Here is an 11733-nt window from a genome sequence, read left to right on the forward strand (position 1 = left end):
GGGTCTCCTGAATGGCCCCTGCCCTGGGGGGACTCCATTCCTCCCCCTACCAGCAGACATGACAGGGTGAAGGGGCAGCTGATCAGGAGTTTGGGGATCTACATTTAACATCCCTTTGCAGCTCTCGCCCGAGATCACATTGCTGGCGTCGGAGATTGAACCCAGTCCCATAAAGCAGGAGGCCTTAGAAGGTGATGGTGACTCTGATCAAAGACAGAGCAGTGGAAATACCTGGGTCTGCCAAGCTGCAGGCTGTGTGACAGAGATCTTAGAAAACTCTTGCCCCCTCACTCCCGCCCCAGCAGGGATCCAGGGCCTGCCTGTTCTGCTTGCTCTGACTGCCTCTCCTGCCACCAACAGACAGCCAGAGCCATCGGGTGTAACCTGGGCAGGCACTGGGCTCCCATCATCAACCCACCCCTGAAATGCCCTGTGCTTCAACATGCGTGGCCCCCCTGCAAAGGAGCCAGCAGACGGGGCTGCAACACCAGGGGGCATCTCATGCTCTGACCAGTCCCCTGCAATCCTAGGCTTTAACAACCCACCGTGCACCGACCATCCCCTTTGATGAGTGGAAAACATCCTCCAACCCTGCAGCGTGATGGATCAGGGTGGGCAATTCAGTCAGTCTCCACCTGATGCTTCTGCTGCCACCCGTAATGCCCCAATCAGCTCTAGAGGCTGCAGCTGCTGCCAGCAGGAGGGGCCATTCCCCCCGCCAGGGTTTTCCTGTCTCTCCATCTCATGGCAGCCCAGAGCAGTACAAGGTCTATGGAGTTTTCTCCCCCCAGTGACACCGTGATCTTGCCACCCAACCCCCAGAGGGGCCAGGCCCCACCACAATGCAGGGCCATGGCTCCGGCCATTTTTACAGCCCCCTCTGTCCACTCAGGAGGCGCCACTCACAGGCACGAAAGGGCTGAGGCACACACAGCTCCTGCTGCTGCTGTGGGCTCTTCCGCCAATTCTTCCCTGGCTCCAGGAGGCACTTGGCTCCCAGCCCCGCTGGGAACTGAAATGCCAGGCACCCCAGGGCCTTATCACCAGCTCATTCCCAGGCTTGGCATGGCAGTACATTTCCTTCCCAGTCACCGTCCCCTGGCATTAAACAAGGGACTCCGCGCTGGGCATGTGCACCTGGCAGCACACAGCCCCTGAGAACAGACAGGCCAGGCTGCAGGGCAAGGGCTCCCAGAGACAAACGGCAGGAGGGCAATGCTGGGAACTCCCAGGCCGCCTTCAGCTAGAGCATGAGGGCGCCCCGGCATCCTGGAGAGCATGAAGCTAGCTTCAGCTCAGTCTTTGTCCCCCCCCAGTTCTCTGCACTAGATGAGTCGGACTCCTGGAGGGACGAAAGTGTCGATCAGGAGTTCCTGGCTTATCCAGTGTCGGTTTCCAGCTCTTGTAAAAAACTGGTGACTTCCCTTACACAGGAGCTGGCGTTCTTCAGGCTGTGCTGAGCCCGTAGACGTTCCACTGTAGGGGCGTGTGCACCCAGGGCATGCGAGTCGCAGACGTTTGCCAGCAGTACCACGGAGCAGAGCCTGCGCCCGCCCCCCCGCCCCAGCGCACAGGCACGGGCATCAAAAGGGCACATCCGCCACCTCCCTCTCCAGTCCTTCACACCTGCATGCTGCCAGGTGAACATCCCTATTTCTACTGAGACCTCAGGGGCAAGGTTTATAGGAACTGACTGGGGTTGGTTCCCCGCCCGTGTTTCACCCCTACAGCTCGCTGGGGATCTAAACTGCCACTCACCGGTTTGAGCCTCTACCTAGCCAGGGCCTGTTCTCTCCACCCAGGCAGTTGCTAGCCCTGAACCCCTGCAGGAAGCCATGACACACAGGTGCTTGGGGCTCGTGAGAAAGGCTATCGCTGGCTGAATGATCCCTGCCTGTATGGTGGGGATTGAGGCCACTTTGCCAGCAGGTGCCCCCAAGTCCTGTGCTGTGGTGAGTCATTAGAGGGGATGCGGCTGGACAGAAAGGCAGAATTGGGTCCCCAAGCAGAGCCCCTCTACTACCTGCCTGTGTCCTAACCGCCAGGATAGTGGCCAATCCACCTTCAGGTCAGGTTCCAGCATCAGGCCCTGTCGATACCCAGAGCTGTTGCACCCAGCGTGTGCTGATAGACTCTGGAAGATCCAGTATGTTTACAAACACTAGACTCTGCCTAACACCAGGCACGGGGGCTGGGAGACGGGGGATGTGTAGTGTACAGAGCATAGCTCCCAAACGCTGAGCAGAGGGGCTGGGAGGCGGGGATGTGTAGAGTACAGAGCACAGCTCCCCTACCGCTGGGCAGGAGGCTGGGAGATGCATAGGATACAGGGCACAGCACCCCTAATGCTGAGCAGGGAGGCTGGGGATGTGTAAGGTACAGGCGCAGCACCCCTAAGTTGGGCAGGGGTTGGAGATGGGGCAATGTAGGGTACAGAGCACAGAACCCTAACGCTGGGCAGGGGCTGGGAGATGCGTAGGATACAGCGCACAGCGTCCTCTAACACCGGGTCGGGGGGGCTGAGAGATGGGGGGTGTAGGGTACAGAGCACAGCACCCCTAATGCCTGGCAGGGGCCTGGAAGCTGGGAATATGTAGGATACAGAGCACAGTGCTCCTAACACCAGGACACGAGGCCTCGTCCATGTCAGGGCAGAAATGATCACACCCTTCGAATGGGGAATCTGGCAGGAGCACTGCTTTACATTAAGGTTCTTTTGGTGATAGGCTAACCTTACCCCTGTCCTGCATTTTGAGTGTGAACAGCTGTAGATGGAAACCCAGATGGCAGAGATGGAGCAGGACTAACCGTGATCACTTAGTCTAGCCCTCGCCCTGTGTCTAGCCTGTACAAGTGTTGAAAACAGCAGGTGCCTTTTCTTGCCCTGAGATGATTTTGGAGATGTCAACGCTTGCTACGGCTTTCTCCCTATATGGGTTGTGGGATCCAGTGGAGCGGTCTGTGTTCTGTTTACAGGACAAGATGTGTAAATCTTTTATACCTCTATGTATTACTGTAAATACAGTTATTTAATATATCAAAGAAATAAAATAAATAAAAGCATAAAAATACATCAGAAAGCACCAAATTGAAACAGAGGATTGCTATGTACAGGGGGGATTGCTATGTACCGGGAGGGGAGGGGGAGCACATGACTAGTTAACTGCTCAATAGCTTTATTCAACATGTACTTTTTGACATGTTCCCACACCTGGTGTAGGGTTTATGTTCTACCCTCCGTTCCCATTTCCAGTCGTGTACATTTTTGGCGCTGTACCTGGTGACTGGACAGGGCAGGAAGCCAATGGGGAAGAAGTCATGGTCTGGCATGAAGTGTTCCACCTTGCTCCAGGCGGGTTCTGATGCCAAAAGCCCCCAGAGAAGGGAGGCTGGCTTTTACCAGAGCTAGGGCAGCTGGGCAGCTTCAATGACCGGGCTCTCCGCAGTGCACATTGTGGTCATCCTATGGACAAATGTCCATAGGCCGCAGCAGGCTGGAGGCTGGATCTTGAAGGCCTCCAGGATGAAGATGGTCTGAGAAGCCAGGCATCAGACTGTGGACTTGCTGTCCTGCTGCAAGCCTTTGAGGTCTAAGATTGAAAGGAAGGAAATGGAGGTCAGAGCCATGGCACTCTGGAGAGCCCCGGCAGGCCAAGCCAGCTCTGTACCTCTCGGCCCACAACAAGGAGGCAGCAGGCCGGGTGGCAGGAGGCAGGGGACTAGTGGGAACAACCGCAACCCTCACTAAACATCCCCGCCGCCCTCCACAGCTGGGGGAGCCTCCAGACACAGGCAAGAAGTCCCAATGAACCCCATTCACTCACTATTTCTAGGACTGCCTCATCCCTGCAGTATCTGAGAGCTCATCCCTGCCTGTATTTACCCTCCCCCTTCCCCCACAATGCACAGATGGGCACTTAGGCCTAGAGAGGGGGAGAGTCACAAAGGGGGCTTGGGCATTGTTAGGCGCCGCCTAACTTCAGGTGCCCTGCTGCCCTCCAGGAAATGCCAAGGAGGGAGCTCAGCCATTCTCTAGCTCCCGTTGGGAGGCCCAGCTATGAACCTGCTCTGGGAGTGAGGAGTCTGAGCTATGTCACCCACCCTTCCCTTTTCCCGAACAAATGTGGTGGAAATGCTGCTCTGCCCTGGTAGGGGCCATGGCCAGGGTTGTGCTCTTCCCACCAGCACAGCCAGGGGAGTGTGCGGAGGCCAGTGGCTGTAGGAGTGGTGAGGCAACTCCTCGCCTCACCCAATCTCTCAGCCTGGCTGCAGGGGGGTGTTGAGCTCAGAGGATGCAGAGAAGACTCAGCAGTTGGGTGGGGCACCATGATCATGGCACTACTGGACTCAACATTCAAGTGATTTTGAGTGCCTGATTGTCACAGCACTGAGCACCTGCCCTCTACCGGCCAGACCCTTTAAAGGGGGGTGTCACATGTTGCCCCCCCCCAACAAATTACTGGTCGCTCTGTAATTATCTCAGCCGCAGACTCCAGTTCGTGGCCTCACCTGGGACACGTTGGGACACTCACCATGCACAAGGAGGAGCAGTGGGACCAGGCTCTGGAGCACATGCTCCTTCATCTGCCTCCGGTTGGGCCCCCTTACAAGCTCCAGCAGGTCTTTAAAAAGGGTGATGGAGAGCACCCGGAGCTTGCTGGACACCTGCAAGAGACGATATAGGGAGGGGAGGAGACACTGTGACAGTCATTCTCATCCAGCGGGGCGAGCGCACACTGTGCCAGAGATGTCTGCCCTGCAGGGGGTATTGGTAACTCACCTCCAGCCATACAGCCACAGCTGGGGCCAGAGTCTCATGGGCATAGCGCCATTGAAGGCAATAGAGATGCAGATTTCCACCAGCTGAGGGGCTGGCCTGGTAACTTCTTGGCCAGGGAGAGCAGTAAGCTGGGGTGAGACTGCCACTGGGCTCTCACAGCCAGCTCTGGGTGCACTGACATCAGCACCCGCCTTTGTCAACCAAGGGGAAACGTTCAGGGTGGAGCTGCGCCAGGACAGGGGCGGCAGAGAGGGAGCGATGAGGAAAGATTCAAGAGCGAAGGGGGTGTAGTTTGTCCACCCGGCTTTGAAGGCGCAGCTCACACTGGTGTTGACCCACAGCGGCCCTCTAGCCAGGCCAAGGGGCCAGGCATGGGGCAAATTCCTACCTTGGTGTTTGTTTGGGCCATGCTCAGGGACCTGGGGTGAATTTAACCAGGGCCAAGGGGTGGTAAATGTGCAGGAGCTCCCAGATAGGGGGCCTTGGAAGCCATGACTGGAAGCCACCCAGCCTCCAGCGGTTTGGGGTGGGGCGAGAGGTCAGCTCAGAACAGCTGGGCAGGCTCTGTACAAAACACGTGGGAGGGGTATAGGGGCATCAGGGCTGCACTGCAGTGGGCACAGGCAGATGTTGAACTGGCACCTCTCTCGTCTTCCCTCCAGTTGTTGAGGCCTGTTTGCCTTTCCCTGGTGATGGGTGTAGTAAGTGCAGGCCATGATAAAGGCCCAGTATGAGGCCTGAGGCCTGAACTAAAGTAATGAACAAGACTTTGCTAACATAAAGCAAAGTTAAGCTGTGAGCCAGAGGCAGGCCCTGCTCACAGAAGCTGGCAAGGAAAGGGCTGATACGTATCTAAAAGGTCCTGAACATTCACATACTAGCACATTCAACACAGATAACAAAGAACAGGCTGGCCCATCCCAATGACAGGGGCAAAGGGTAAAATGATGGATAGAGTTGTTTGATCGAACCAACATGTACAAGGTAGAAGGCGGCACCTAAATCGTAGAAAGGTTGTACCGTGCTACGTGGAGGGTTGTACCTCATCGTCAGGTGTGATGTGTAACTTGTTTGTGTCTGTGTATAAGAATGCATCCCTGGGGCGGTGCCTTTGTCCGGCCGAGGGGGCAGTGGAAAGTCCCGCCACTGAGCCGGCTCCATTGCCAAGAGGCACTTTCTCGTAGTATGCCCTGTATTAGGCTAAGAAACCTACAGGGAACTGCAATTGTGTCGAGTGCAATAAACCTAGCCGACGTGGCTTTGCATCTTACTGGACTCTGTGGTTATTGGGGGTTCTCGTTGGGTCTGCTGTGTCAGCTATCTGCAGAGCTGGGGCAGCACACAGAGGGAACACACGCATGCGCCGAGTGATATCAACAAGGAGAAAGCAGAGCACCACACCGGTAGCACTCTGACAACACACTACTGACAACAATGGGCGTTGTGTTCATTAACACTATTTGGATATAACCCCTGCCCCATAAAGAACCTGTTCTGTTCCCCCCGGGCCTGAGAGGGGTTTGGTTTAAAAGCTCGCCCAGGGCGAGATCCTGCATCCTTGGTCCAGGCTGCCCTGTCCCTTTGGCCAGCTGGGGATCCAGGAGACCCTGGGAACAGCTTTAGCCAGGCCTGTGCCACTACTAAATAAAGAGCGGCAGGGTCCCATCAGAAATTCGGGAGGGCTGAGAGTAGGATTTACCGTTATGAGAGCTGGGAGTCCTCCAGGAGCCCCCACTGGGGCATTACCCCTGGAAGGCAGTAACAGATGGGCCCCTTTCTCCTGCCCGCTTGCTGGATCTCGCCACCCAGTGTGGGACTGAACATCAGTCTGGTGAATGCGCCGGCGGGGGCTAGTTTGTGGGTACAAAAGATCTGAGGAGAACTTTCCCCTCCTTTGGCGCTGCCCTGCCATAAGAGCGAAGGGGAGAGGAAAGGCGGTAGCTGCAGAACCTACAGACAGAGCCATTTCCTTATGGAGCTGACAGGCCAGCTGTAGGATTCCTGGCCAGGGAAAGGAGGGCAGATTTTCACCAAGGTACCATCACTTGTCACCCTGGAAGCCAGCAAGAGCATTGCAGCACCCTGTGCTGCAGAGGCCCCCTCGCTGCATGCAGGCTCAGGAATGCACGTCCTTCCCCAAGGGGAGCCTCGTCCCCAGGCTGCCCTCATCCTTGTCAGTAGGCCTGCGGGACACCAGGGTTCCCATCCTTTCTGCCATGTGCTCTCATGGAGAGTGAGAGGAAGGTGGGAATGGGCTCATGATTTATGACAATCCGTTTTCTGGCTAGGACCATAGCACAGGCCCTGCTAGCCCACCCCCTAGCCCCCATTCACATGTCCGCAGTTTGATGGGATCTCCTGTGAGCTGCCAGGCCTTACATCATCAAACAACGGCAGGAGTTGCTCAGCCACTTGCACAGCCGCGCGGCTGGCGCTCTGCCTGTCCATGCCGGCGAGGAGGTGTTTCAGCACGGCGATGGCCTTGCGGATGAGGTCTCTGTCTACCTCCTGGAGTCGCTCCAGGACATCTGGCAGCAGACGCTGGAGTTTCCCCACCTGTGTGAAAGGAGGAGCTGCTTTACGAAACACCCTCCAGTGACCCAACAAGCCATTTCCAAAACAATGTCTGCCTCCCCTGCAGACAGAGGCATGGGAGCTAGGGGTGCTGGGGGTGCTGCAGCACTCCCAGGTTTTACGCAGGGCTCTGCTCCTGGCCCCACACACAGGGTCCCAGCTGCCGGCCCTGAGCCAACCCCCAGCTATGGCCCCAGCCTTGGTCCCCTTGCCTTATCCACCCCCCGCCCCCGCCTCCTGGAGCCATGGCCCTGCTCCTGACCAAAGCTCTAGTGGTGGAGGGGTGTGTGGACAGGGGTAAGGGGGGGGGGGTGCAGCACCTCCACTATAAAAAGTCTTCCAGCGCCCCTGCCTCCAGAGACATATTACAGCCTCAATGCCTTTGCACAGCCAGCTAAAATCACGGGCAGTGGGTCCGGCAACCTGCAACATAAGCAGCTGCTTCCTTGTACCCCAGATCTCAGGGGATGGTTTTTATTAGCAGATATCATCCGTGGGAAGTTCTCTACACAACACGTTGACCCCAAATAAATCAAGTGTATTATTGTTCGAATAGCACCTCGAGGGCCTGTCTGCAATAAGGGCTTGTGCTGGGGGCTTTCCAGGCACAGTAAGAGACGGTCCCTGCCCTAGAGCTTACAGGCTAGACACACGAAGGAAGGATTTCTATCCCCATTGTACAGACATGGAACTCAGGCACAGAGAGGTTACGTGACTCGCCCACAGTCACTTAGGGAGTCTGGCAGAGCCAGGAACCGAACCTGGGTTCTCCTGAATCCTGGTCCTTACAGCCCAGCCTAGGGGAGGGAGTCGATTTTGCACACTAGTTCTAGGGTTAGTCTGTTACTAAAAGCCAGATTCAGTCATTTCTGTATTTGGTTTTCAACCTTTCAAAGACAGCCCCACAAAATCTCAACCGGCATCAGGGAAAAAATAGGTCATATACAGGCTAACCGTTTCCAGAAAGGAAAATGAACCACAAGCAAGTGAAAACCAGGCTGAAGTGCATGGAACGATGGGAATGGTGTATAACAAAGAGAATTACAGTCACGCCCTCTCCATGTCTGATCTAGTCATAGTCCGGGTTTAATAAACCGGACTGACCCCCTATTCTCAGGCGAAGTAAATTATCATTAACGAGTTGCCTTCAGATTGTCTCCTCTTTACCAGGCTGTCAGATCTGTGTATTTAAGCCCCAAGGGCTTTCTCTGCCTTCACTATACTGTGGGTATCAAACTTGTTATGAGATCTTAGCAGCAAAAGGCCCTTCCAGAGCTCTTCAGAGGAGGCGAGTGCTGCGGGACAGAGCCGTGGCGTCAACAGTTAAAACCTATGAGGCTTTAAAAGTGGATTTGTAGGAAAAAATGGTTCCTAATTGTAGTGAAATGGCTCTATCCAAGCGTCCTGATCACTGGGGTCGCCAGCATTCCCTGGGGTCTAGAGTCTGCAGCTCTGCTGCTACTCTAGTGCTAGGGTTCTTTGGATCACAGAGACCCCAGACACAATCAGGCCCAGCTGAGCCAGATGCTCCACACACCTAGAGACGCACCCTGCAGGAGCCAGGCCCTGCCCTGCAGAACAGCAGACAAAGGCCAGGCAGGGCTTGCCCAAGGGCACCCGCAGGTCAGTGGCAGAGCCAGGAATAGAAGCCAGGGCTCCTGACTCCAGGCCAGGGCCATACCCCCGGGAAGGTTTCAATGACCCCAGCCCTGCAGCAGCTCCCTGCGGTTCTGGGTTTATCCCCCAGCCCTCCTCCCCTCTCACCTTCTCTGGGAGAAGGGCCAGATTGAGGAGGCCTTTGAGCGCCAACCAGCGCACCACGGTCTGGGGGTCTCTCAGCTGCCTGCTCATCTCCTCCACGATGGCGTCTTCCAGCTCGTTGCCAAGGTCAGGGCACTGGAGGAGCTAACACACCAACAGCAAATCAAGCTAGAGAACGGGGCTGGCCTCTCGCGCCTCATCTCTGCCACGGGGCCCTTAGCTCCACTGGCCAAGGCCCAGCATGGGCTGCATGCAGGGCATCGTGATTGGTCACCGTGTGGGCCCCACTGAAACGCTGCTAGCGCGACGGCCCCTCGAGGCTCCAGCTGAGATCAAGGCCTGCCCTGCTCCCTCACTAAGGCTCAGCTGCACACGGAGCAGTGGTGTGGGGCGGGGGGGTCTGCAGCCTTGTGCTCCAAAGGGTCGCCCGGTCTGCAGGGGGCAGGTGAACTGGCCATGAATGGGCAGGCGGCTGCCCGGCCTGCGCATGGCACACGGATGTCAGAGGGGGCTCGAGGGCCAAGGTCACACAAGGGACCATTCTATGGAACTGAGCCTTGGGGAACAAGAGACACCTGACCCTGGGCCTTGCTCCAGCCCCGTGACACCAGCTGGGGCAGGTAACAATGCCCAGACTGAGTGACTCCACCCCTAAGGTTGTAGGAGCTTTCTCTGCCCCTGCTCACCCACCCACCCCCAGGGCCTTCAGGGCCACCCCTCTCCTGGCCATAGGCATGAGCGGCAAGTTCCATTGGCCCATGGTGCCTGGGCACCATGGGCCTCAGCCCCACCTTTCCCCCCACATCTCCCAGGCCATTTAAAACAGCCTGGGGCCCCCACCACCACTGGCAGTGCAGCAGAGCTGAGCAGCCTCCTGCCTGCTTGCTCCCATGGCTGCCGGCCCCTCCCTGTGGCCCCTGGGTGGGGTGGGCGCGCCCCTGCAGCCAGTAGGAAGCTGTGGGGGCAGTGCCTCGGGGTAGCAGCACATGGAGGGCCCCCGGCCCGCCCTGCCTAGGAGCCCCAGATAAGCGCCGCTCTCTCCCAACTCCTCCCAGAGCCTGCCCCCCCCACCCCTTTCCCGCACCCCACTCTGGCCCCCAAACTCATTTCCAGAGCCTGCACCCCCTCCCTCCACACCCCCTCCTGTCCCCAAACTCCCTCCCAGAGCCTGCATCCCCACCCTCTCCTGCACTCCCACCCTCTGACCCATCCCAGAGCCTGCACCCCAGGCCCCCTCCCCCACCCAAACTCCCTCCCAGAGACTTAGGCAGGTTGGGGGCAGAGTTTAGGGGGGCAGAGTTTGGAGGGGCAGGTTCTGCTGAGCACCAGCAAAATTTCTACAAATCTGCTGTCCCTGGCCATAGGTCAGCCCCATGCCCCAGTCACCACTGGGCCGGGGCTCTTCTCACGACCCTCACCCGCTGGTGAGGCTCACCTGAATGAAGGCGCCACGGCCGGGACGCACCTATCGTCCCGATCGTTGAGGATGGCCATGAGATGGTGGAAAATCCAGTTTCGCTCCTGGAAATTGAGCGAAACCATGGCCCTGGCATAGGAAACACAAACACCACATCATCAAGGTGGGCAAGGACTGGTCCTCCATTTACGAATCTAACCAGACCAGTGCCACAGGACAGGGGATCCCGGGCGACTAGTCACGCGCAGCTGGCACGGACTAGTTCCTGCTGGCTTAAAATGCCCATCGGCCTATGTGCTAGAGACCCAAACCCTTAATCACTCGACAGGGAGCCCTTCCATGAGGCCAGCTCTGAGCACGTAGTGCTGTGGCTGCAAGAGAACTGCAGACAAAGAAGGGTGTCGGTGGGGTCGGTGGTCTTCCTCATGTGCCCAGATATTGGGTGATGAGAGACAGAAGGGTGGGTGAGAGAATATCTTAGATTCACCCAAGACAAGTGCTGGAGCTTTCTGTGTTAGCTTCTCTCTCACCCACAGTCACTGGGCCAACCAAAGACATTCCCTCCCCCACCTTGTCTCTCTCATGTGCTGGGCCTGACAGGGGGAGCCCTCTGCCTCTGCTCATTTACAGCAAACAGGAGCTGTGTTTGTTTTTTTGATAAGCAGCTCCCGGAGCCCAGCGTTTACAACAAAACAAAGAGCGGAACCTTCACTTAAAAGGGTTATGGGAAGCTTCCGGAGATCAGTCACTGCATACTAAGATTATTCCCTGTTTACACTGGTGCCCCAGCGCAGCAGCAGCACAATACTCTTTATTCCTCTCGGGGAGGTGGAGTACAAGCAGCGCTGTAGCCACGGAGATACAGCGCTGTATGTGCCTTGCCAGTGTGGACAGGGAATGAGTTACAGCGCTGTTGGTGGCTTTATTGCGCTGTAATTCTCAAGTGTGGCCAAGACCTTAGATAAAGTGAAAAGGAGGTAGGGCAGCTGTGTAACCAATCTGGTCTGTCACTGACAGGAATTGTCAATGCCTAGCATGACTCTCTTGATTATACTGGTCAGAAGTGCCAGCTGAGCTGAAACCACTGCTCAGCTCCACGCGCAGGATTTCATGCAGCATGGCTGAAGCCTGGTCTACACTATAGGGGGTTCGAATTAGGTACGCAAATTCAGCTACGTGAATAGCGTAGCTGAATTCAAGC

At 56.7% G+C, this 11733-nt stretch overlaps 1 protein-coding gene across 3 annotated transcripts; it reads right to left on the minus strand.

Annotated features, from left to right (window-relative positions):
- Nucleotides 1–3358: 3358 nt before the first annotated feature.
- Nucleotides 3359–9758, minus strand: LOC120403077 (maestro heat-like repeat-containing protein family member 7). 3 transcript variants are annotated; one of them, XM_039533770.1, is made up of 4 exons: nucleotides 9119–9758; nucleotides 7160–7336; nucleotides 4533–4665; nucleotides 3359–3590 (listed from the first exon to the last, which is right to left on the minus strand). In XM_039533770.1, the coding sequence occupies exons 1-4, from the start codon at nucleotides 9203–9205 to the stop codon at nucleotides 3550–3552; spliced, it is 438 nt and encodes a 145-aa protein (XP_039389704.1). In that variant the 5' UTR covers nucleotides 9206–9758; the 3' UTR covers nucleotides 3359–3549. The 3 variants fall into 3 exon arrangements, with proteins under 3 accessions (XP_039389704.1, XP_039389703.1, XP_039389705.1); XM_039533769.1 differs by having other exon boundaries at nucleotides 4510–4665; XM_039533771.1 differs by lacking the exon at nucleotides 7160–7336 and having other exon boundaries at nucleotides 4510–4665.
- Between the last annotated feature and the right edge of the window lie 1975 nt (nucleotides 9759–11733).

The sequence above is a fragment of the Mauremys reevesii genome, linkage group 4, assembly GCF_016161935.1.
Source record: "Mauremys reevesii isolate NIE-2019 linkage group 4, ASM1616193v1, whole genome shotgun sequence".
Classification (NCBI taxonomy): domain Eukaryota; kingdom Metazoa; phylum Chordata; order Testudines; family Geoemydidae; genus Mauremys; species Mauremys reevesii.